At 44.1% G+C, this 27,043-nt stretch overlaps 1 protein-coding gene across 1 annotated transcript in view; it reads left to right on the forward strand.

Annotated features, from left to right (window-relative positions):
• Positions 1 to 380: 380 nt before the first annotated feature.
• Positions 381 to 27,043, forward strand: part of LOC109896025 (tricarboxylate transport protein B, mitochondrial) — a 34,648-nt gene continuing 7,985 nt past the window's right edge. The window contains exons 1-3 of the mRNA XM_020490214.2: positions 381 to 914; positions 14,245 to 14,352; positions 25,964 to 26,063. Of these exons, the coding sequence (XP_020345803.1) occupies positions 803 to 914; positions 14,245 to 14,352; positions 25,964 to 26,063 (320 nt within the window). The 5' untranslated portion in view covers positions 381 to 802. The remainder of the gene's footprint in view (positions 915 to 14,244; positions 14,353 to 25,963; positions 26,064 to 27,043) is intronic.

Below are 27,043 nucleotides of genomic sequence, written 5' to 3' on the forward strand. Positions count from 1 at the left end.
GCTACTGTTGGAGAAACTGCCTTTTTGTACACCTGTTGTACTAGGCCTTCTGTACCGGCTACATCAATGCAAAGCAGCATCTATTCAACTTGATAATCAGAATAGATAAGTGAAAAATTGGTTATGGTAAAACATGTATTATGTAAGCATAGGTCTTATTTGTAAGTGAGGTTAGGAACAAAATAAAATTGTTGATGGTTTAAACTTTTTATTTTATATGATTTTTCTATTCATAGCAAGACAGATATCTGTATGAATATTGTTGTGGATGCAGTCTTCTCATGGATGTAGCCTATAAGGGGGATGGATGTCACTGAGTCACACCACTTGATTGATGGTGTTGTGTCTGAAGCGCCTTTGTACCACGGCTCTCTTGCTCTGATGGGAGCTGGGTGGAGGAAGGTGCTATTTCAACATTACGCTCTCTACTGGGGCTGATACTTTAATTTACATCGCTGTGTGTTTGTTTTCTGAACTGAGAAATGTATGTTTGATAATGTATTCATTTTTGCGAGTTGACGCGTCCAAGGATGTGACGCGCCTAGACTAGAGAGAGACAGAGCCCCGCCCTTCTCCTGGTGTGGAACGAAAATGCCCCGTCTCTCCTCCCTCCGCCCCAGGGATAGATAGGCTTTCTCCCCGCAACTGCGACCTGTGTAGTAGCTTACTGTCCACATACAGCGGATGTCTGACATGATATCCATGGAATGCACTGAACGTTATATCAACCAGAAACTAGTTTAAGGACTTTCGTAGACTTAGTTTATAGCTAGATAGATATTGGTTAAATTATTTATTGACAATGGAAGGAAACAGTAAATTCACCAGCCTCTTTCACAGACCCAGGTGTCTGGCGGCGGCGGCACCTGGAGGAAAAGCGAAATTAACTCACCCAGGGAAGGCAATTCTAGCAGGTAAGTTTTGTCACCCTTTGTTCAGACACCACCTATTGCCAATAGAGATGACTTAACATTTTTCAGATACACACTAAAGTGACTTTCCTGTATAGCGCATCGTCGTGGAGAGAAAGCATTAGAGTGAAGTAACATGGTTTCTGATCATGTCACTTTCACTTGACAGCCAGGGGTTGTTGTAAATGATGTACTGACGGTGTTTCTTTGGAAGCCGTGCACTAGAATAAGTTACAACTGTCATGTGTTGTGTTGTATTGTGTTCAACAGTTAATTCACAACAAAAGTTGGAATATGCTAGTCTTCGGTGTTATTATTGTCAGTATGTTTGCATTTCAATAAAGAGGCGATTTGCTTAGCTGCCCGTAGAGCGCATGACAAAATAGTGAACTCTTTTTAGACTAGTAGGCTACATGGAACTGTTGAATTGTAGGCTTTATTATTATTATTATTATTATTATTAACTTAATATTATTTAGATTCAAATGAATACGATTTCGAATATACTTTAAAATGGATGATTATGAAATTATCTTATGATCTTTTCTGTAACTGACTGTTGTAACACTAGCCTTCTAAAACTGCATTGCAAAACAACTGCCGGGTTGTGAAAGGACACCACAAAGCCAACACCCCTCATTTCCCCCCTCAGCGGCAGACAGTAGTTACTCAGGTAGAAGGACTGGGGAATGCTGAAATGTTTACCTGCATATGTTAGGATATACAGATCCTTCATTCATGTTACTGTGCAATTGACCTGTGATGACAAAGAGCATCTGTTGCATCTCCATCTGGTTCAGAGGAATTAACAGGCAGACTCTTAGCAGGCCAAGGCATGTAGTCCCCACTCTGCAGCCCTGTTCTTTTAGGCAGCAGACACAGTCATCTTTCTCAGGTGTATCCTTCTCTAAAATTACATGTTTCTCCTCTGGACTGCCCCCTTCACACAGTGAAATTAAAACTAATAACCCTGAAATTGGACTGGAATGTCTTTTGATGTAAAACCACCCAAAACCACCACCTCTGTCTCTTAAGAAAGACCATAACAAGCATTGGATGAGGATCAAATATAATAACCCAAGCACTGTGGACTGAGCAGGAGAATGTCTCTAAAATGAGTATTGAGTAGCTCAGACATCTCCCCATTAGTAGTAGTAGGCTAGTAGCCTTCATCTCTGAAACCTCCACTGCTGTGAGGGATACGAGGACTTAAGAGCGAGGACTTAAGACATTCTCAAGCACTGAATGAAAGAATCTGTTTTCTACTTGTGTCCTTATCCTGCCTGGCTGGCAGGGTCTCTCTCCGTAGCCCCAAACTGCTACGGTCGGATCAGTGCAATGACATTCTATTACTCTGATCTAGTCTAGTGATCACTGCTAGTTACCTTCAACCACATCACACTGGATATATTTAAATGTAGACCATGCTGAAGGAGAGAGATGCTGTCATTCGATAATGCAATTAAGTTCAATTAAGGCTTCAGGAATCTGGGGTTGTGCTTGTACTATACATAAACCATTGATATGCCATTTGGTTTCAGTAGTTTGATTACAAAATTGCCATACACTAGGCCTACGTGTAGAAAGCATGAGATTCACAATAAACATATTCCTCAGTGGTGTGAGTGCATGTATAAAAGGGCAGAATCAGGTCTGTTATAGTGGAGGACTAGGTTGACTAATGCAGTAGTAATATACAAACTCATACAGACTCTTAGTAATGCTGCAGTATGCAGTTATAACAGGCTCATATCCCATACATACTCTTCCCCCCCCCCACCACCACACTTTGTGTGTGATTAGAGTGAGGCAGGGCAGGCTGGTGCATTTCGAGGCCTTGAGAGGCCACCGCTCTATTGATTACAGCCTTGACAAGAGACCACAGTGACCCTGACAAACCTTGTACTGTAGTAATGTTGTTCCAGCTGTAAAACCGGCCACCGGCCAGTTTCATACAGTACTCTTTGGTACTGCAGGTTTGTGCAACCTTTTCCTCTGTAGATATCCTTTCACAATCCTAACAACCTATGGTGCCATATCACACACAGTCTCTCCAGGCTCTCCTCCTCTCAGCTATTGGTACATTTAAATGAGGCCATCCATCTAGATGTTAGATTGGAGAAACCCGCCTGGCCTCTTCCCTCCCTTCCTATCCTTTCAACCAGACTAACCAGACAAGCTGGCTGGGAACGCTAACAGCCGAAACAGGCTCCATCTTTCTTCTCTCTCTCTGTCAGCCCAACTCTTATTTAATCTGTTTGTGTAGTTGTACACTCCACTCTTTAAAGCCAGTTGATTACTCTATAGAATATATTTCTCTCTCTTTCTCTGTTTTTTATCCTGTCTGAATCTATGGGTGCAAATTTAGGGGGAGACCAAGAATAGTTAGTTATTTTGATTTAATGGCTTGTGTATGTATGTATAGTAGATGAGTGTGTGTTGAAATCACACTGTGGTACCCTAGGAACTGATCTACTCTCAGAGAAGGAGTCGCTATGACTCAGTGAGATAAAAGCAATCAGGTAAAATGCTCTTGTCTATAACTCTGACCTGAGATATTACTCAATCAACAGCCAAGCCAATGCTTTACGCTTTACTATACAGAATCCTCCTGACACCCGGTTTGACAGTTAATAAATCTGACAAGCACTTCTCTCAGTGCCTAGACATGGAACAACAGCTATATCTGGTTACTTAACCCTGCACTCGGAGTAGTAATGAGTGTGTGTGTGTGTATGCGAGAGATTGTGAGTGTGTGCTGCTTGTTAGAGCCCTCTCTCCTTTGCCTGCAGTCTTTTCTCAGTAACTGGCTGAGTTCCAAAGTACATATCCTTGAGAGTATCCTTGTTGGCCCTAGGACCACAGCAAGACATTATCTTTCTGTGCCAATGACATACACCTGGTTGTTTGAACTCAGGACTGTAGATAAAGACCATAGCCTGGATGCCTCTAGTATGACTCCATGTGTCTGGTGCCATAACGGACCTAGCTTAGCTTGTGAGAAATATTCCACTTTTGGGACTGATTGTAATGCAAGATGGGATGAGAGGATTATATATATATATTTTTTTAATTTAACTAGGCAAGTCAGTTAATAACATTCTTATTTACAATGATGGCCTACCGGATGGAGTGAGTTAGTGAGAGGAGAGAGAGAGGGGGGAGAGTGAGAGGAGAGAGAGCTTGTCTTCTTAGATGACATCTGGCGTTGTAAAAGAAACATTGTTTAGTCTTAGCTAATGGTGCTGTCTCACCCTTACAGTAACCCACTGTGTGTGTGTGTGTGTGTGTGTGTGTGTGTGTGTGGTTGTATTGGTCTCTTGTATCAGCCTGGAGGCACTGGGGGGGAAGTTATATGGACAGAACATTAAGAGTCATAGCTTAATGGAAGAAAAATCTTGCATCTCTTACAAACCCAGACAATGGCAATGAGGCACATTTCTACATGAAGGGTGTATGAGCTGTTTATACTTCCTCTCCTGGGCTCAGCAGCCAATGGTGATGGCCGATGTTGAGAGGTGGAGGCTATGATATGAGACAGGATTGGCCTGGGGCTGTTAAATGGGTTTCTGGTCCTGATTTTCTTTGTATTCGTGTGTTCCTTTGTAGTAGAGGTTTTTATTGTCATACAATGTGTGTGTATGTGTGCGTGTTGGTTTTGTGTGCATCTGTGCATGTGTGTGAGGTCTGAGAGAGCACTGTATTGCTCTGTGTTTGTAACTTTCTCTCTCACTCTCGCCGCAGGGCAGCCGGTTAAGTTCTTTGAGTGGCTGTCTCCTCTTAGACTCAGAGGGCTTGTCAAAGTGTGCACTCACTCCCTGCTCATTCATACCCCACTGAACTCTGCACACTATGCACTATGCACTAGGCAATACACTCTGAATCTATGACTCATGACCCACCAGCGCCTTGAGGGTCAAGACGTCAAATCATGAAACCCCTGTTGTCCTTTCTGTCAGACACATACACACTCTCTCCCTGCCTCTTTTTTTCCTCTCTCACCTCTCTCACCTCTCTCTCTCCCTGACAGATGTATTCATTGCTGTCTAAGAAAGTGACAATAACATCCCACTCATCCTCATGAGAGACAAATTGTTTACTGTTTTAGGAAAACACAACAACATTGCCAGAACAACATCAGACTCCGTCCATCCAGTCTGCAGGGAACGGCCTACTGGAGGGTTAGAAGCAGTTCAAAAGATTTTCCATGTAAAATTAATAGACATGTGTAATTAAACATTAGTGTAGGGTTTGGGAGCAGTGTTTTGAACAGGCAAGCCTAAAAAGGAAGACGATAGATGAATAATTCCTTTCATCTTTCAGATGAGGCAAACAGAAATATTAAGACTGTATTAATACATCGTGTTTGATGTTAAGACCTCTGGCTACGGTCTACATTGTGGTTGAGGAATAGGGACATGTGGCACCATCTTTCTACACTCTCTCCTGTATTCTCATCTCTCTTCACACCAAGTCCCCGATAAACATATTTTACATAAATGAGATGAGCCTGGATAACTAAAGGTATAGAGAGGGTTTTCGGGTAATTTGGTGTCCTGGCTTTTGCACATTATAGTGTTCTGGTCCATATATGTATATGATTAAATGTACGAGTTGGCCTGAAAACAACTTGTAGTTTAATCTCTCTCTCTCTCTCACTCTGTTGTTGAAGAACACATTTAATTTTAATGTGACTGGTCTGGATATATAAGAATACATTTAAAGCACAAATGATTCCCCCCCTGTTTAGGGGATTTATTTGTTGTTTTGGTTCTTGCATGTTATGGTACATAAACTGTGTTCTGGTTTATAAACTGTGGGGTTGCCAGATTTGTTTATGTTTATTGGTTGCCAGGTTGGGTGATTTGAAAGTTTGTTTTTCTCAGTGAAAAACTGGAAGTTCTCATCAGGAGCAGATGTGGAAAACACTCATTAGATTTACCTCAACAGCAGGCAGATAGATAGCACTTCAGAGGTCTTCTCTTCTCTGTCTCCCTCTTTCTTTGCCATCATTGTAAATAAACATTTGTTCTCAATTGACACGTCTGGATAAATAAATAATAAATAAATGCACGTATTTTCTCCCTCTTTCTCCCTTGATCGTTCTCCATCTGTTGCTATCCCCTTTCTCCCCTAATTTTAATCTAACCCTTTCTCTGTCTCCCTCTCTCCTCTCTCTCTATCTTCCCTCCTCTCTATCTTCCCTCCTCTCTCTCTTCTCTCTTCTCTCTCGCTTGGCTGGGATATGTGTCTACTGCTGGGCTGCAGCCTATCCACTCAACCAGGTCCACAGTTATACAGTGCCTTTAGAAAGTAGTCATACCCCTTGACTTATTCCAAAGTTTGTTATACTTATGTCAATTAGATATTTCTTTATTTCATTTTCAATAAACATTTATACAAATATTTTTTCACTTTGTCATTATGGGGTATTGTGTGTAGATGGGTGAGATACTTAAACAATATATATTCATTTTAAATTCAGGCTGTAACAAAATGTGTAATAAACCAAGGCGTATGAATACTTTCTGAAGGCACTGTACATGCTCTGGACTGATGATCAGCCTTAGTGGTGTGCGTGTGTGTGTGCGTGTGGTGTGTGTGTGTGTGCGTGTGTGTGTGTGCGTGTGTGTGTGTGTGCGTGTGTGTGTGTGTGCGCGCGTGTGTGCGTGTGCGCGTGTGTGTGTGTGTGTGCGTGTGTTCGGGTAATGTTCACATTGTTCCCTTTCTCTTCTCCTTTTTTGCTTTTTTTGTTTTCATTTTGGCTGTGTCATCATTTGCCAAGTGTGCTAACCTGTAGTCATCAACAATCATGCGATCGCCGAGTTGACTTTTAAAACATAGAAAAATTTGCTGTAACTCTGTTGTCCTGTATGGTGGATGGGTTATATTAAGGGTAAGGGTGGACAGGGTTGGGTAGGGATCTATTTAGGAAAGTGTTATTTATGAGGTGGTACATTCCTTCACTGTGACCTTGTGTTTAATACACTCCTTCACTGTGACCTTGTGTTTAATACACTCCTTCACTGTGACCTTGTGTTTAATACACTCCTTCACTGTGACCTTGTGTTTAATACACTCCTTCACTGTGACCTTGTGTTTAATACACTCCTTCACTGTGACCTTGTGTTTAATACACTCCTTCACTGTGACCTTGTGTTTAATACACTCCTTCACTGTGACCTTGTGTTTAATACACTCCTTCACTGTGACCTTGTGTTTAATACACTCCTTCACTGTGACCTTGTGTTTAATACACTCCTTCACTGTGACCTTGTGTTTAATACACTCCTTCACTGTGACCTTGTGTTTAATACACTCCTTCACTGTGACCTTGTGTTTAATATACTCCTTCACTGTGACCTTGTGTTTAATACACTCCTTCACTGTTACCTTGTGTTTAATACACTCCTTCACTGTGACCTTGTGTTTAATACACTCCTTCACTGTGACCTTGTGTTTAATACACTCCTTCACTGTGACCTTGTGTTTAATACACTCCTTCACTGTTACCTTGTGTTTAATACACTCCTTCACTGTGACCTTGTGTTTAATACCTGACTCAGTTACACACAAATAAACTCACTAGTTCCTCTATCAAAATGTACTGATGAAAATAGCTGGTGTTGGTGTAACTGAGTCAGGTTTGTAGGCCTCCTTGCTCGCACACGCTTATTCAGTTCTGCCCACAGATTTTCTATATGATTGAGTTCAGGGCTTTGTGATGGCCACTCCAGTACCTTGACTTTGTTGTCCTTAAACTATTTTGCCACAACTTTGGAAGAAGTATGCTTGGGGTCATTGTCCATTTGGAAGACCCTTTTGCAACCAAGCTTTAACTTCCTGACTGATGTCTTTCTTCAATATATACACATAATTTTCCTTCCTCATGATGCCATCTATTTTGTGAAGTGCAGCAGTTGCTCCTGCAGCAAAGCACCCCCACAACATGATTCTGCCACCCCGTGCTTCCCGGTTGGGATGGTGTTCTTCGGCTTGCAAGCCTCCCCCTTTTTCCTCCAAACATAATGATGGTCATTATGGCCAAACAGTTCTATTTCTGGTTCATCAAGCCAGAGGACATTTCTCCAAAAAGCAGAACCTTTCTTCCAATGTGCAGTTGCAAACCGTAGTCTGGCGTTTTTATGGCGGTTTTGGAGCAATGGCTTCTTCCTTGCTGAGCGGCCTTTCAGGTTGTGTCGATATAGGACTCGTTTTACTGTGGATATAGATACTTTTGTACCTGTTTCCTCCAGCATCTTCACAAGGTCCTTTGCTGTTGTTCTGGGATTTATTTGCACTTTTCGCACCAAAGTACGTTCATCTCTAGGAGACAGAACGCGTTTCCTTCCTGAGCGGTATGACGGCTGCGTGGTCCCATGGTGTTTATACTTGCGTACTATTGTTTGTACAGATGAACATGGTACCTTCAGGCATTTGGAAATTGCTCAAAATGATGAACCAGACTTGTGGTCTACAATTTGGCTGATTTCTTTTGATTTTCCCATAATGTCAAGCAAAGAGGCACTGAGTTTGAAATACATTCACAGATACACCTCCAATTGACTCAAATGCTGTCAATTAGCCAATCAGAATCTTCTAAAGCCATGACATAATTTTCTGGAATTTTCCAAGCTGTTTAAAGGCACAGTCAACGTAGTGTATGTAAAGTTTTGACCCACTGGAATTGTGATACAGTGAATTATATGTGAAATAATCTGTCTGTGAACAATTGTTGGAAAAATTACTTGCACAAAGTAGATGTCCCAACCAACGTGCAAAAACTATAGTTTGTTAACAAGAAATTTGTGGAGTGCTTGAAAAATGAGTTTTAATGACTCCAACCTAAGTGTATGTACACTTCCGACTTCAACTGTATATCCTAGTTGTCTGATTGGTTTACATGCTGTGCATACTCTGTATTTGACAGCCTCTCTGTCTGTTCCTGCAAAGCCTCTCTCCCAGTGACTGCTGGGTAGGAAATGGTAAACTGGTTTCTAGGTACATCAATTCCCACTAATAACAAGTGTCAGTGTCATTTGAAAACACATTGATTTTGTGAACTGACACAGAAAGGTAGAGAGAGAGCACAGCCTAGGGAAGAGGTGTATAGAGAGAGAGAGAGAGAGAGAGAGAGAGTGAGAGATAGAGAGAGAGCACGGCCTAGGGAAGAGGTGTAGAGAGAGAGAGAGAGAGAGAGAGAGAGAGAGCACAGCCTAGGGAAGAGGTGTATAGAGAGAGAGAGAGAGAGAGAGAGCACAGCCTAGGGAAGAGGTATATAGAGAGGGGGGGACTGGCAGAGAGAGAAGGAGAGAGGGAAGTGAGAGAGAGAGGGGAACTGGCAGGGAGAGAGAGAGGAGCAGAGAGAGAGGGGGGAACTGGTGGAGAGAGAGAAGCAGAGAGGAAAGGTGAGAGAGGGGGGACCTGGCAGAGCGAGAGAAGCAGAGAGGGAAGGTGAGAGAGAGAGGGGGACCTGGCAGAGAGAGAGAATGAGAGAGGGGGGAAACTGATGGAGAGAGAAGGAGAATGTTCTGTTTTCTGTGTGTCATATTCCTGAACCAATCAAGTACTACTGGAGTCATTTAAGGTCTTGTGTGTGTTATGGGTTGGATGGCAAACACGTTCCTGCATGTCTGATGAGAATTAATAATCTGAGTTGTGTTAGTGCACATGCATATGTGTTTGTGATGGAGACACTGCTTCCCCAATAGCCTTCATGTGTAAAACTGTAGTAGTACTGTCTGGCATGAATGAAGTCTAATGTAGACATACAGTGCATTCGGAAAGTATTCAGACCCCTTGACTTTTCCACATTTTGTTTCGTGACAACCTTATTCCAAAATTGATGAAATAGTTTTTTTTCTGTTTTTCTACACACAATACCACATAATGACAAACTGAAATATCATATTTACATAGGTATTCTGACCCTTTACTCAGTATTTTGTTGAAGCACCTTTGGCAGCTATTACAGCCTCAAGTCTTCTTGGATATGACGCACACCTATATTTCGGGAGTTTCTCCCATTATCTGCAGAACTTCTCAAGCTCTGTCAGGTTGGATGGGGAGCATCACAGCACAGCTACTTTCAGGTCTCTCCGGAGATCGATTGAGTTCAAGTCCAGGCTCTGGCTGGGCCACTCAAGGACATTCAGAGACTTGTCCCGAAGCCACTGCTGCGTTGTCTTAGCTGTGTGCTTAGGGTTGTTGTCCTGTTGGAAGGTGAACCTTCACCCCCAGTCTGAGGTCCTGAGCACTCTGGAGCAGGTTTTCATCAAGGATTTCTCTGTACTATGCTCCGTTCATCTTTCCCTCGATCCTGACTAGACTCCCTGTCCTGGCTACTGAATAACATCCCCACAGCATGATACTGCCACCACCATGCTTCACCATAGGGATGGTGCCTGGTTTCCTCCAGACGTGACACTTGGCATTCAGGCCAAATAGCTCAATCTTACCTTCATCAGATCAGAGAATCTTGTTTCTCGTGGTCTGAGAGTCTTTTAAGTGCCTTTTAGCAAACTGCAAGTGGGCTGTCATGTGCCTTTTACTGAGGAGTGGCTTCCATCTGGCCACTCTACCATAAAGGAATGATTGGTGGAGTGCTGCAGATATGGTTGTCCTTCTGGAAGGCTCTCCCCTCTCTACAGAGGAACTCTGGAGCTCTGTCAGAGAAACCATTGGGTTCTTGGTCACCTCCTTGACCAAGGCCCTTCTCCCCCAATTGCTCAGTTTGGCCGGACAGCCAGCTCTAGGAAGAGTCTTGGTGGTTCCAACCTTCTTCCACTTAAGAATGATGAAGGCCTCAGTCTTCTTGGGGACCTTCAATGCTGTAGACATTATTTGGTACCCTTCCCCAGATCTGTGCTTAACCCTGACTCGGAGCTCTACGAACAATTCCTTCGACCTCACGGCTTGGTTTTTGCTCTGACATGCACTATCAACTGTGGATCTTTATATTGACAGGTGTGTGCCTTTCCAAATAATGTCCAATCAATTGAATTTACCACAGGTGGACTCCAATCAAGTTGTAGAAACATCTCAAAGATGATCAATGGAAACAGGATGCACCTGAGCTCAATTTAGTCTCATAGCGAAGGGTCTGAATACTTATGTAAATACGTTTTTTTCTGTTTTTATTTTTAATATGTATGTACAGTGGCTTATGAAAGTATTCACCCTCCTTGGCATTTTTCTTATTTTCTTGCCTTACAACCTGGAATTAAAATGGATTTTTGGGGTTGTGTATCATTTGATTTACACAACATGCCGACCACTTTTGTCACGACTTCCGCCGAAGTCGGTTCCTCTCCTTGTTCGGGCGGCCATCGCCGATCCACCTTTCATTTTCCATTTGTGTTGTCTTGTCTTCCTGCACACCTGGTTTACATCTCCTATTAATTAACATGTGTATTTAGCCCTCTGTTTCCTCCATGTCTGTGTAGGGTATTGTTTATTGTCAAGGTTGGCACGCTTCCGGCTGGTTTACGCCAGGTTTTGTTTTATACCCGTGCTTTGTGGCAGCCGGTACTTTGTACTTGGGTTTTGTACTTTTGCTGCCTCACTTGTTCTGTGGGCATTTGTTTTGTCACGCGGTCGCGTTCTGTATTATGATTGCCTAGTAAAGTGCTTTGTCCATTCATCTCTGCTCTCCTGCGCCTGACTTCCATGCACCAGCTATACCCACCAGTGACAACTTTGAAGATGCAAAATATTTTTTTGTGTGAAACAAACAAGAAATAAGATTTAAAAAAACATAACTTGAGCATGCATAACTATTCACCCCCCCCCCCCCCCCCCCCCAAAGTCAATACCTTGTAGAGCCACCTTTTGCAGCAATTACAGCTGCGAGTATCTTGAGGTATGTCTCTATAAAGCTTGGCACATCTAGCCACTGGGATTTTTGCCCATTCTTCAAGGCAAAACTGCTCCAGCTCCTTCAAGTTGGATGGGTTCTGCTGGTGTACAGCCATTTTTAAGTAATACCACAGTATTCTCAATTTGATTGAGGTCTGGGCTTTGACTAGGCCATTCCAAGACATTTAAATGTTTCCCCTTAAACCACGCGATTGTTGCTTTAGCAGTATGCTTAGGGTCATTGTCCTGCTGGAAGGTGAACCTCCATCCCAGTCTCAAATCTCTGGAAGACTGAAACAGGTTTCCCGCAAGAATCTCCCTGTATTTAGAGTCATCCTTCAATTCTGACCAGTTTCCCAGTCCCTGCCGATGGAAAAACATCCCCACAGCATGATACTGCCACCACCATGCTTCACTGTGTGGATGGTGTTCTCGGGGTGATGAGAGGTGTAGGGTTTGCGCCAGACATAACGTTTTCCTTGATGGCCAAAAAGCTATATTTTAGTCTCATCTGACTAGAGTACCTTCTTCCATATTTTTGGGGAGTCTCTCACATGCCTTTTGGCGAACACCAAACGTTTTTGCTTATTTTTTTCTTTAAGCAATAGCTTTTTTCTAGCCACTCTTCCATAAAGCCCAGCTATGTGGAGTGTACTAAGTGGTCCTTGCCTGGTCCGTGAGTTTTGGTGGGTGGCCCTCTCTTGGCAGGTTTGTTTTGGTGCCATATTCTTTTATTTTTTTATAACGGATTTAATGGTGCTCCGTGGGATGTTCAAAGTTTCTGCAATTTTTTTATAACCCAACCCTGATCTGCACTTCTCCACAACTTTGTCCCTCATCTTGATCTTCATGGTGCTGCTTGCTTGGTGGTGTTGTAGACTCTGGGACCTTTCGGAATAGGTCTTTATATTTTGAGATCATGTGACACTTACATTGCACACAGGTGGACTTTATTTAACTAATTATGTGACTTCTGAAGGTAATTAGTTGCACCAGATCTTATTTAGCGGCTTCATAGAAAAGGGCGTGAATACACCACTTTTCTGTTTTTATTTTTATTTTATTTTTTGAAACAAGTGTTTTTTTTTCAATTCACTTAACCAATTTGGACAATTTTGTGTATCCCCACAAAATTGTCCAAATACATGAATACATTTTTATTTACATGAAATGCAAATAAAAATCTTTTTAAAGTACAGGTTGTAATGCAATAAAAATAATGCAGCATCATGACTCAGCTTTTTAGACTGTTGTACAACCTTATCTTGCCTGTGGAAAATACTGTACAAATGCATTATGTATCAGCTACTGTATACAGGGCTTTGCCTTGTTAGGGCAATTTGCTTTGCTGAATACTCTCACTCAACCATATATCAATGTGTAATTGACCACCAACCCCTTAATATCCTTCTATATCTACTGTACATGTATTGTATGTGTCATAGGTTAAATATACAGTATCTCCTACCACCTCCAGAATGATAAAATGCTATGTGCTGTAGAGAAGAGATTGAGAGCCTTGGCCTATAATAATGGCAGCAGTGGGATGGATGCCAAGCTGTCACACAGTTGGATGACATATCTGTATACTTCCCATTATTTCTTTATACAGAGAGGGCCTCTGGGATTACAATGTGAGTGTGAGTGAGAGGGAGAGAGAGAGGGTCTCTGGGATTAGAATGTGAGTGTGTGTGTGTGAGAGGGAGAGGGAGAGAGAGGGGGGGGGGGGGGGGTTGTGTGTGTTATTGAGCTAATGGAGGGTCTTGGGCTGTGTAAGGGAGCCCCTCCCTCTGGGCAGAGCAGGTAATTTAATTAATGTCAACTTCCTCATCCTCCCTCCCTCCCTCCCTGCCTCTCTCTCATCCTCCCTTCTTCCCAAGTGACTCATCTGCATAGTTCTGCTCTTGACACTCATACCCATCCTCTGAATTCATCCACAATATAGAGCTGTCCAACATAATTCATTAATTAATCGATTAATTAATTTGTTTGTTTGTTCCTTTGTTTGTTCGATCTAACAGCTACACGTTCATACATAGAGAAAATTGCCGCATCTCCCCATAACGTTCCTCTCACACTCTCTGAGCTTTTAATGTTTATGTATAACAGCTATTTGTAGGGTTATTGTTATTTATCTTGATATAATGACTTTACCCAAAGTGAAGCCTGCTTCAGCCAGCCTGTCATTGTCTACTTTATTAAAAGCAGAAGCAGTCTGGTACCAAGGCTAGCTACCTGAAGATTCACAAAATAAATATTCTGCTTGATAAGCTTTATCTGACCATTGCTCTCTGTTCAGCTCGAAGGAATTCACCAAACTGTAATGACAGTAAGCACATATGGTTCTGAATACATTTACAACGTTTGGTTCATCCCTGAATCCTTAGCAGTACCAGGTTGAAAGTAACTAAATTAGGCTATCTATTCTACAGGTGGTATAGCTTTATCTGACCTCTGCTCTCTGTGTTTTCTACAGGTGGTATAGCAGGGGGTATAGAGATCTGTATCACCTTCCCTACAGAGTATGTGAAGACTCAGCTACAACTGGACGAGAAGGCCAACCCTCCCAAATACAGGGGCATCGGTGAGTTTCTGACTGTATGGTTGTGTGTTTGTGTATGTGTGTGTCCTCCCACCCTACAACACACAACACATACCGATAACTTCCGGCGCCGACAGAGATGGCCGCCTCGCTTCGCGTTCCTAGGAAACTATGCAGTTTTTTGTTCTTTTACGTGTTATTTCTTACACTAGTACCCCAGGTCATCTTAGGTTTCATCACATACAGCCTAGAAGAACTACTGAATATAAGATCAGCGTCAACTCACCACCAGTACGACCAAGAATATGTTTTTCGCGATGCGGATCCTGTGTTCTGCCTTACAACCAGCGCCACGGGATGGTTCCCATGCAGCGACCCAAAAAAACGACTCAGAAAAAGAGGGAAACGAAGCGGTCTTCTGGTCAGACTCCGGAGACGGGCACATCGTGCACCACTCCCTAGCATTCTTCTTGCCAATGTCCAGTCTCTTGACAACAAGGTTGATGAAATCCGAGCAAGGGTAGCATTCCAGAGGGACATCAGAGACTGTAACGTTCTCTGTTTCACGGAAACGTGGCTCACTGGAGAGACGCAATCCGAAGCGGTGCAGCCAGCGGGTTTCTCCACGCATCGCGCGGACAGAAACGAACATCTTTCTGGTAAGAAGAGGGGCGGGGGCGTATGCCTTATGGCCAACGTGACATGGTGTGATGAAAGAAACATACAGGAACTCAAATCCTTCTGTTCACCTGATTTAGAATTCCTCACAATCAAATGTAGACCGCATTATCTACCAAGAGAATTCTCTTCGATTATAATCACAGCCGTATATATCCCCCCCCAAGCAGACACATCGATGGCTCTGAACGAACTTTATTTAACTCTCTGCAAACTGGAAACGATTTATCCGGAGGCTGCATTCATTGTAGCTGGGGATTTTAACAAGGCTAATCTGAAAACAAGACTCCCTAAATTTTATCAGCATATCGATTGCGCAACCAGGGGTGGAAAGACCCTGGATCATTGTTACTCTAACTTCCGCGACGCATATAAGGCCCTGCCCCGCCCCCCTTTCGGAAAAGCTGACCACGACTCCATTTTGTTGATCCCTGCCTACAGACAGAAACTAAAACAAGAAGCTCCCACGCTGAGGTCTGTCCAACGCTGGTCCGACCAAGCTGACTCCACACTCCAAGACTGCTTCCATCACGTGGACTGGGAGATGTTTCGTATTGCGTCAGCCAACAACATTGACGAATACGCTGATTCGGTGTGCGAGTTCATTAGAACGTGCGTTGAAGATGTCGTTCCCATAGCAATGATTAAAACATTCCCCAACCAGAAACCGTGGATTGATGGCAGCATTCGTATGGAACTGAAGGCGCGAACCACTGCTTTTAATCAGGGCAAGGTGTCTGGTAACATGACTGAATACAAACAGCGCAGCTATTCCCTCCGCAAGGCTATCAAACAAGCTAAGCGCCAGTACAGAGACAAAGTAGAATCTCAATTCAACGGCTCAGACACAAGAGGCATGTGGCAGGGTCTACAGTCAATCACGGACTACAGGAAGAAACCCAGCCCAGTCACGGACCAGGATGTCTTGCTCCCAGGCAGACTAAACAACTTTTTTGCCCGCTTTGAGGACAATACAGTGCCACTGACACGGCCTGCAACGAAAACATGCGGTCTCTCCTTCACTGCAGCCGAAGTGAGTAAGACATTTAAACGTGTTAACCCTCGCAAGGCTGCAGGCCCAGACGGCATCCCCAGCCGCGCCCTCAGAGCATACGCAGACCAGCTGGCCGGTGTGTTTACGGACATATTCAACCAATCCCTATACCAGTCTGCTGTTCCCACATGCTTCAAGAGGGCCACCATTGTTCCTGTTCCCAAGAAAGCTAAGGTAACTGAGCTAAACGACTACCGCCCCGTAGCACTCACATCCGTCATCATGAAGTGCTTTGAGAGACTAGTCAAGGACCATATCACCTCCACCCTACCTGACACCCTTGACCCACTCCAATTTGCTTACCGCCCAAATAGGTCCACAGACGATGCAATCTCAACCACACTGCACACTGCCCTAACCCATCTGGACAAGAGGAATACCTATGTGAGAATGCTGTTCATCGACTACAGCTCGGCATTCAACACCATAGTACCCTCCAAGCTCGTCATCAAGCTCGAGACCCTGGGTCTCGACCCCGCCCTGTGCAACTGGGTACTGGACTTCCTGACGGGCCGCCCCCAGGTGGTGAGGGTAGGCAACAACATCTCCTCCCCGCTGATCCTCAACACTGGGGCCCCACAAGGGTGCGTTCTGAGCCCTCTCCTGTACTCCCTGTTCACCCACGACTGCGTGGCCACGCACGCCTCCAACTCAATCATCAAGTTTGCGGACGACACAACAGTGGTAGGCTTGATTACCAACAACGACGAGACGGCCTACAGGGAGGAGGTGAGGGCCCTCGGAGTGTGGTGTCAGGAAAATAACCTCACACTCAACGTCAACAAAACTAAGGAGATGATTGTGGACTTCAGGAAACAGCAGAGGGAACACCCCCCCATCCACATCGATGGAACAGTAGTGGAGAGGGTAGAAAGTTTTAAGTTCCTCAGCATACACATCACAGACAAACTGAATTGGTCCACTCACACAGACAGCATCGTGAGGAAGGCGCAGCAGCGCCTCTTCAACCTCAGGAGGCTGAAGAAATTCGGCTTGTCACCAAAAGCACTCACAAACTTCTACAGATGCACAATCGAGAGCATCCTGGCGGGCTGTATCACCGCCTGGTATGGCAACTGCACCGCCCTCAACCGTAAGGCTCTCCAGAGGGTAGTGAGGTCTGCACAACGCATCACCGGGGGCAAACTACCTGCCCTCCAGGACACCTACACCACCCGATGCTACAGGAAGGCCATAAAGATCATCAAGGACATCAACCACCCGAGCCACTGCCTGTTCACCCCGCTGTCATCCAGAAGGCGAGGTCAGTACAGGTGCATCAAAGCTGGGACCGAGAGACTGAAAAACAGCTTCTATCTCAGGGCCATCAGACTGTTAAACAGCCACCACTAACATTGAGTGGCTACTGCCAACACACTGTCAATGCCACTGACTCTACTCCAGCCACTTTAATCATGGGAATTGATGGGAAATGATGTAAATATATCACTAGCCACTTTAAACAATGCTACCTTATATAATGTTACTTACCCTACATTATTCATCTCATATGCATACGTAGATACTGTACTCTATATCATCGACTGCATCCTTATGTAATACATATATCACTAGCCACTTTAACTATGCCACTTGGTTTACATACTCATCTCATATGTATATACTGTACTCGATATCATCTACTGTATCTTGCCTATGCTGCTCTGTACCATCACTCATTCATATATCTTTATGTACATATTCTTTATCCCCTTACACTGTGTATAAGACAGTAGTTTTTTTTGGAATTGTTAGTTAGATCACTTGTTCGTTATTACTGCATTGTCGGAACTAGAAGCACAAGCATTTCGCTACACTCGCATTAACATCTGCTAACCATGTGTATGTGACAAATACATTTGATTTGATTTTGATTTGACATACAGTCTTGGTCAAAAGTTTTGAGAATGACACAAATATTAATTTTCACAAAGTCTGCTGCCTCAGTGTCTTTAGATATTTTTGTCAGATGTTACTATGGAATACTGAAGTATAATTACAAGCATTTCATAAGTGTCAAAGGCTTTTATTGACAATTACATGAAGTTGATGCAAAGAGTCAATATTTGCAGTGTTGACCCTTCTTTTTCAAGACCTCAGCAATCTGCCCCTGGCATGCTGTCAATTAACTTCTGGGCCACACTGATGGCAGCCCATTCTTGCATAATCAATGCTTGGAGTTTGTCAAAATTTGTGTGTTTTTGTTTGTCCACCCGCCTCTTGAGAATTGACCACAAGTTCTCAATGGGATTAAGGTCTGGGGAGTTTCCTGGCCATGGACCCAAAATATCGATGTTTTGTTCCCAAAGCCACTTAGTTATCACTTTTGCCTTATGGCAAGGTGCTCCATCATGCTGGAAAAGGCATTGTTCGTCACCAAACTGTTCCTGGATGGTTGGGAGAAGTTGCTCTCGGAGGATGTGTTGGTACCATTATTTATTCATGGCTGTGTTCTTAGGCATAATTGTGAGTGAGCCCACTGCCTTCGCTGAGAAGCAACCCCACACATGAATGGTCTCAGGATGCGTTACTGTTGGCATGACACATGACTGATGGTAGCGCTCAAGTTATCTTTTCCGGACAAGCTTTTTTCAGGATGCCCCAAACATTCGGAAAGGGGATTCATCAGAGAAAATTACTTTACCCCAGTCCTCAGCAGTCCAATCCCTGTACCTTTTGCAGAATATCAGTCTGTCCCTGATGTTTTTCCTGGAGAGAAGTGGCTTCTTTGCTGTCCTTCTTGGCGCCAGGCCATCCTCCAAAAGTCTTCGCCTCACTGTGCGTGCAGATGCACTCACACCTGCCTGCTGCCATTCCTGAGCAAGCTCTGTACTGGTGGTGCCCCGTTCCCACAGCTGAATCAACTTTAGGAGATGGTCCTGGCGCTTGCTGGACTTTCTTGGGCACCCTGAAGCCTTCTTCACAACAATTGAACTGATCTCCTTGAAGTTCTTGAATATCATATAAATGGTTGATTTAGGTGCAATCTTACTGGCAGCAAAATCCTTGCCTGTGAAGCCCTTTATGTGCAAAGCAATGATGACAGCACGTTTTTCCTTGCAGGTAACCATGGTTGACAGAGGAAGAACAATGATTCTAAGCACCACCCTCCTTTTGAAGCTTACAGTCTGTTATTCGAACTCAATCAGCATGACAGAGTGATCTCCAGCCTTGTCCTCGTCAACACTCACACCTGTATTAACGAGAGAATCACTGACATGATGTCAGCTGGTCCTTTTGTGGCAGGGCTGAAATGCAGTGGAAATGTTTTTGGGGGATTCAGTTCATTTGCATGGCAAAGAGGGACTTTGCAATTCATCTGATCACTCTTCATAACATTCTGGAGTATATGCATATTGCTATCATACAAACTGAGGCAGCAGACTTTGTGAAAATTTATGTTTGTGTCATTCTCAAAACTTTTGGCCACGACTGTACAGTGCATTCGGAAAGTATTCAGACCCCTTGACTTTTTCCACATTTGTTACACGTGACAGTCTTATTCTAAAATGGATTAAATCTGTTTTTTTTTGTGTGTTCTTCATCAATCGACACACAATACCCTATAATGACAAAGTGAAAACAGGTTTTTAGAATTTTTTGTAAATGTATAAAAAATAAAAACAGATACCTTATTTACATAAGTATTCAGACCCTTTGCTATGAAACTTTCCATTGATCATCCTTGAGATGTTTCTACAACTTGATTGGAGTCCACCTGTGGGAAATTCAATTGATTGGACATGATTTGGAAAGACACTACCCTTGTCTATACAAGGTCCCACAGTTGACAGTGCATTTCAGAGCAAAAAACAAGCTATGAGGTCAAAGGAATTCTCCATAGAGCTCAGAGACAGGATTGTGTCGAGGCACAGATCTGGGGAAGGGAGCCAAAACATTTATGCAGCATTGAAGATCCCCAAGAATACAGTGGCCTTCGTCATTCTTAAATGGAAGAAGTTTGGAACCACCAAGACTCTTCCTAGAGCTGGCCGGCTGGCCAAACTGAGCAATTGGGGGAGAAGGGCCTTGGTCAAGGAGGTGAATGAGAACCCGATGGTCAGTCTGACAGAGCTCCAGAGTTCCTCTGTGGAGATGGGAGAATCTTCTAGAAGGACAACCATCTCTGCAGCACTCCACCAATCAGGCCTTTATGGTGGAGTGGCAAGACGAAAGCCACTCCTCATTAAAAGACACATGACAGCCCGCTTGGAGTTTGCCAAAAGGCACATAAAGACTCTCAAACCATGAGAAACAAGATTTTCTGGTCTGATGGAACCAAGAATGAACTCTTTGTTCTGAATGCCAAGCATCACATCTGGAGGAAACCTGGCACCATCCCTTCGGTGAAGCATGGTGGTGGCAGCATCATGCTGTGTGGATGTTTTTCAGCGGCAGGGACTGGGAGACTAGTCAGGATCGAGGGAAAGGTGAACGGAGCAAAGTACAGAGATATCCTTGATGAAAACCTGCTCCAGAGCACTCAGGACCTCAGACTGGGGTGAAGGTCTACTTTCCAACAGAACAACGACCTTAAGCACACAGCCAAGACAACGCAGCAGTGGCTTCAGGACAAGCCTCTGAATGTCCTTGAGTTGCCCAGCCAGACGCCGGACTTGAACCCGATCAAACATCTCTGGAGAAACCTGAAAATAGCTGTGCAGCGATGCTCCCCATCCAACCTGACAGAGCTTGAGAGGATCTGCAGAGAAGAATGGGAGAAACTCCACAAATACAGGTGTGCCATGCTTGTACTGTCATACCCAAGAAGACTCGAGGCTGTAATTGCTGGCAAAGGTGCTTCAACAAAGTACTGAGTAAAGGGTCTGAATGCTTATATAAATGTTATATTTCCACGTTTTATTTGTAATACATTTGCAAAGATGTATAAACAGTTTTTGCTTTGTCATTATGGGGTTTTTCCCCCTCACCAATCTACAACAAAACAATGTAATCAATTTTATAATTAGGCTGTAATGTAACAAAATGTGGAAAAAGTCTAGGGTTCTGAATACTTTCTGAATGCAGTCTATACAAAGATCCCTTGTGCATACAAAGTCATCCCCCACCCCCACTTCGGTCAATCAGATCACATCTTTCTGTTCCTACTCTCCGCCTACAAGCAGCATTTCAATGGGGAGCCACCAACACAGACAATAGTGGTCAGAGGCAGACTCAATGCTGCAGGACTGTTTTGAGAATACTAATTGGAATATGTTCAAAGATTCATCCACCCAGGACTAATCCATCAACATTGAAGAATATTTATCATTAGTCAAATCAAATCAGATTTTATACAGCAGGTGTAGACCTTACAGTGAAATGCTTACTAACGAGCCTCTAACCAACATAAAAGTAACAAGTAACAAGTAATTAAAGAGTAGCAGTAAAAAATAACAATATATACAGGGCGGTGCAGGTACAGAGTCAATGTGCGGGGGCACCAGTCAGTTGAGGTAGTATGTACATGTAAGTAGAGTTATTAAAGTGACTATGCATAAATGACAACAGAGAGTAGCGGGGGTGGGGGGGGGGGGCAGGCAATGCGCTTGTTCAGGAGTCTTATGGCTTGGGGGTAGAAGCTATTCAGAAGCCTCTTGGACCTTGACTTGGCGCTCCGGTACCGCTTGCCATGCGGTGGCAGAGAGAACAGTCCATAATTTTTAGGGCCTTCCTCTGACACTGCCTGGTATAGAGGTCCTGGATGGCAGGAAGCTTGGCCCCAGTGATATACTGGGCCGTTCGTACTACCCTCTGTAGCGTCTTGCGGTCAGAGACCGAGCAGTTGCCATACCAGGCAGTGGTGCAACCAGTCAGGATGCTCTCGATGGTGCGAGAGGATCTGAGGACCCATGACAAATCTTTTCAGTCTCCTAAGGGGGAATAGGTTTTGTCGTGCCCTCTTCACAACTGTCTTGGTGTGCTTGGACCATGTTAGTTTGTTGGTAATGTGGACACCAAGGAACTTGAAGCTCTCAACCTGCTCCACTGCAGCCCCGTCGATGAGAATGGGGGCGTGCTCAGCTTCATTCTCCTAATGAAGTCACAGGCTTCATTAGGAAGTGTGTTGATGATGTTGTACCCACAATAACAGTACGGACATACCCCAACCAAAAACCCTGGATGAACAGAGATATCTGTGCCATGCTGAGAGCCCGTATTGCAGCATTCTATGTCAGAAGAACAAACCCTGATGTCTCGTATCTGCTTGTGTATAAGGAAGACTCTCGCTGCTCCGGATGACAAGATGCTCTCACTCTCCAAGGCAGACGTAAGGAAAACTCTCGTGAATACTCACAAAGCCGCAGGCCTTGGCCGTGTCCTCAGAGTGTGTGCTGACCAGCTGGCCCTAACACATCTGGACAAGAGTAACACCGATGTGAGAATTCTGTTCATTGACTACAATTCAGGATTCAACACTATTGTTCCCTTCAAGCTCGATACCAAACTCAGAGCCCTGGGTCTGGACACCACCCTCTGCAACTGGATCCTGGACTTCCTGACTGGCAGACCACCGGCTGTGAGGATTGGCAACAACACCTCCTCTGCACTGATTCTTAACACAGGGCCTCCCAGGGGTGTATCCTCAGCCCTGTTCACCCACAACTGCGTGGCTTTGCAAGACATCAACTCCATCATCAAGTTTGCTGACGACACCACGGTTGTAGGTGTAACAGTATAACTTTAATCCGTCCCCTCGCCCCAACCTGGGCTCGAACCTGGGACCCTCTGCACACATCAACAGTCACCCTCGAAGCATCATTCCCCATCGCTTGCAGAGCAAGAGGAACCACTACTTCAAGGTCTCAGAGCAAGTGACGTCACCGATTGAAATGCTATTAGCGCGCACCACCGCTAACTAGCTAGCCATTTCACATCCGTTACACTCACCTCCCTTTTGACCTCCTCCTTTTCCGTAGCAACCAGTGATCCGGGTCAACAGCATCAATGTAACAGTATAACTTTAATCCGTCCCCTCGCCCCAACCTGGGCTTGAACCAGGGACCCTCTGCACACATCAACAGTCACCCTCGAAGCATCGTTACCCATCGCTCCACAAAAGCCGCGGCCCTTGCAGAGCAAGGGGAACCACTACTTGCAAGTGACGTCACCGATTTGAAATGCTATTAGCACACACCACCGCTAACTAGCTAGCCATTTCACATCCGTTACATAGGTCTCTAACTAACATCGACGAGTCAGCCTATAAGGTGTATTTAAGTGAACTGGCATTGTGGTGCCAGGACAACAACCTCTCCCTCAATGTCAGCAAAAGAAAGGAGTTGATTGTTGACTTCAGGAAGCAGAGGAGAGAACATGACCCGATCCACATCAACAGGACTGCAGTATAGAGAGTCAGCAGTTTTAAGCTCTTCGGCGTCCACGTCACTGAGGACTTGACAGGGTCCAACAACACCACCACTCTTGTCTCTACTTCCTAAGGCGGCTGAAGAAAACCACCCCGGGTCCATTAAGAGCGTCCTGACCGGTTGCATCACGGCCTGGTACGGGAATTGTTCCATCCACGACCGCAAGGCCATCCAGGATATCTATTCAAAATAGTGCCTGAGAAAGGCCAGCAGCATCATCAAGGACCCCACACACCCCAGCCACGAGTTGTTCACTCCCTTACCATCGGACAGACGATATATGAGCATGAGGTCTGATACTAACACACTCAGGCACACACACACACACACACACACAATAACAAACATAACAATAACAAGCATTTCACTACACTCGACAAGCATTTCGCTACACTTGCATTAATATCTGCTAACCTTGTGTATGTAAACAATACCATTTGATTGGATTTGACAATAACACACATTACTTCCCCCCTTCCTTTTTGCCAAGCGACTCATCTGCATAGTGCTTTTGTATATACATTGATTCACATACATCACATGCTACACACACATCACAACTGCTGCTACCAGACTCTTATAAAAATGGCTAAATACTGCACAATTGAGTTATTGAATCCTGTATTATGCTGATGCTAAAATGTTTGTTCTATTCTACTGAGACATTTACTTTATGTTCCTATTCTTATCTTTTAATATGTATTATTGTTGTTGCGTTGTTGAGAAGGAACCTGCAAGTTAGAATTTCGTTGGACAGTGTTGATCATGTACAGTACCAGCCAAAAGTTTGGACACGCCGACTCATTCAAAGGTTTTTCTTTATTTTACAAATTTCTACATTGTAGAATAATAGCGAAGACATCAAAACTATGAATTAACACATATGGAATCATGTAGTAACCAAAAAAGTGTATTTTAGATTTTAGATTTAGAGCCTGGAGGTGTATATACAATACCAGTCAAAGTTTGGACACACCTACTCATTCCTGAGTTTTTCTTTATTTTTACTCTTTTCTACATTGTGTAGAATAATAGTGAAGACATCAAAACTATGAAAAAACACATGGAATCATGTAGTAACCAAAAAAGTGTTAAACAAATCTAAATATATTTTAGATTCTTCAAAGTAATCACCTTTTGCCTTGATGACAGCTTAGCACACTCTTGGCATTTTCTCAACCAGATTCATGAGGTAATCACCTGGAATGCATTTCAATTAAAAGATGTACCTTGTTAAAAGTACATTTGTGGAATTTCTTTCCTTCTTAATGCGTTTGAGCCAATCAGTTGTGTTGTGACAAGGTAGGGGTGGTATACAGAAGAGAGTCCTATTTGGTAAAAGACCAAGTTCATATTATGGCAAGAACAGCTCAAATAAGCAAAGAGAAACAACAGTCCATCATTACTTTAATACATAAAGTGCAGTCGCAAAAACCAACAAATGCTAAGATGAAACTAGCTCTCATGAGGATCGCCACAGGAAAGGAAGACCCAGAGTTACCTCTGCTGCTGGAGGATAAGTTCATGAGAGTGAACTGCACCTCAGAAATTGAAGCCCAAATAAATGCTTCACAGAGTTCAAGTAACAAACACATCTCAACATCAACTGTTCAGAGGAGACTGCGTTAATCAGGCCTTCATGGTCGAATTGCTGCAAAGAAACCACTACTAAAGGACACCAATAAGAAGAGACTTGCTTGGGCCAAGAAACATGAGCAATGGACATTAGACCAGTGGAAATCTGACCTTTGGTCTGATGAATCCACATTCTTTTACTTACTACGTGATTCCATATGTGTTATTTCATAGTTTTGATGTCTTCACTATTATTCTACAATGTAGAAAATAGTAAAACATAAATAAAAACCGTTGAATGAGTGGGTGTTTCCTAACATTTGACTGGTACTGTATATATACATGTTTTAAATCCAGTCTGATAAACACTCCAAACAGCCTACCGTACCGTTCGGAGGCGTCCCCATGGTCCTAAAGCACATGGTTGTCTTGTTTTGTATCACATTCCAATGATAAAACTGGGGGGAACAAAAATGCAATTTCAGAATGTGGGGGAGGGACATGTCCCCTCCGTCCCTAGTGAATGTTGCGCCCCTGCATACGACTAATAAAACTTGAAACAACAATCCCAACCGTTACCCTAACCCTAACCCTCAAAAGATACAAGGTCGTCATTGTGTTTACCAAACCAATCAACCTTCATCTCTCTCGCGCATGCTTTCTCTCTTTCTCTCTCTTTCTCTCTGGCCCTCTCAGGATCAAATTACCCATCATCCTCAGGTGCATTAGTGATTCTGGCAGGCTGTCACTGTGCTTGTTTGTATGACTGTAAACAGACACACACACACACAGTGTCAGTCTGGTTTCTCTTGGCTGGAGCTCTGAGGATCTGAGACCATCTTAATGAGGCCTGCAGACAGATGTCGCTGTCTCATACTAGCTAGTGTGTGTGAATATGAATATGTGATTAATGCTCACTGTGTGTCTATAGCTGGTTGTATGTTAATTTGAGGTTGTGTGTTTATTGTGTGTGTAGGTGATTGTGTGAAGCAGACAGTACAGGGTCATGGGGTGAGGGGACTGTATAGAGGACTCAGCTCACTGCTCTACGGATCCATACCCAAATCAGCTGTCAGGTATGTAGAAGGCACCTAACCCCACACAAACACATGCACACTCACTCACATACCCACAATGCATAGCTCAAATGTCACACTGGTCTCTGTAGTGTGGCTTAAGGAACGTCTGAGACCGGGGCATTTATCATCTTTCTCTGTAGTGTGGCTTAAGGAACGTCTGAGACCGGGGCATTTATCATCTTTCTCTGTAGTGTGGCTTAAGGAACGTCTGAGACCGGGGCATTTATCATCTTTCTCTGTGTCTTAAAGGGCCTGTCTGTAGACTGGACAGAGCTGCCACTCAGTCTCAGTGGAGATACAGAGAGGAAAACCTGTGTGTGTGCGTGTGTGTGTGTCTTAAAGGGCAGAGCCTGTCTGTAGACTGGACAGAGCTGCCACTCAGTCTCTCAGTGGAGATACAGAGAGGAAAACCTGTGGATGTGTGTTTGTGTGTGTCAGTCAGATAGGGGAGGGGGACATTAGGCAAACAGGGCATAGAGGTGGACAGGGCAACAAGAGTAGGCCACATCATCTGTCTACACTCTCAGTGACAGTTGTGTGTGTGTGTAGGGGGGGGGGGGGTATTTTTCATCCTCTGTCTTCTCCCCACCTCCCTCTTTTCCCTCTTTCCCTCCTTCCCCTACCAATCCATCCTTTTCTCCCCTTTCCTACCATCTCCCCCATCCCATTAGCTGATTGTCTTTATGTACTGTGTGTGTGTGTGGGGGGGGGGGCAGATAGAGGCCATGGGCTTTAATGTAGAGAGACTGATCTTTTTCATCCACCCACCTAACTCCACCTGCCTCCCCTCCTCATCCTCTTTCCTGTCCTTTCATCCCCATACACCCCCCCCCCCCCCCGTTCTCCATGTACCTGCCTCCTCCCTCCTGCCCCCCATCTCTTGGCAAAGAGCAACTGACCTTGCAGATAGAGCCCTGATGGGGTTTAATGTAGAGAGACTGATCTTGCAGATAGAGCCCTGATGGGTTTAGGAGACT

The sequence above is a fragment of the Oncorhynchus kisutch genome, linkage group LG8, assembly GCF_002021735.2.
Source record: "Oncorhynchus kisutch isolate 150728-3 linkage group LG8, Okis_V2, whole genome shotgun sequence".
Classification (NCBI taxonomy): domain Eukaryota; kingdom Metazoa; phylum Chordata; class Actinopteri; order Salmoniformes; family Salmonidae; genus Oncorhynchus; species Oncorhynchus kisutch.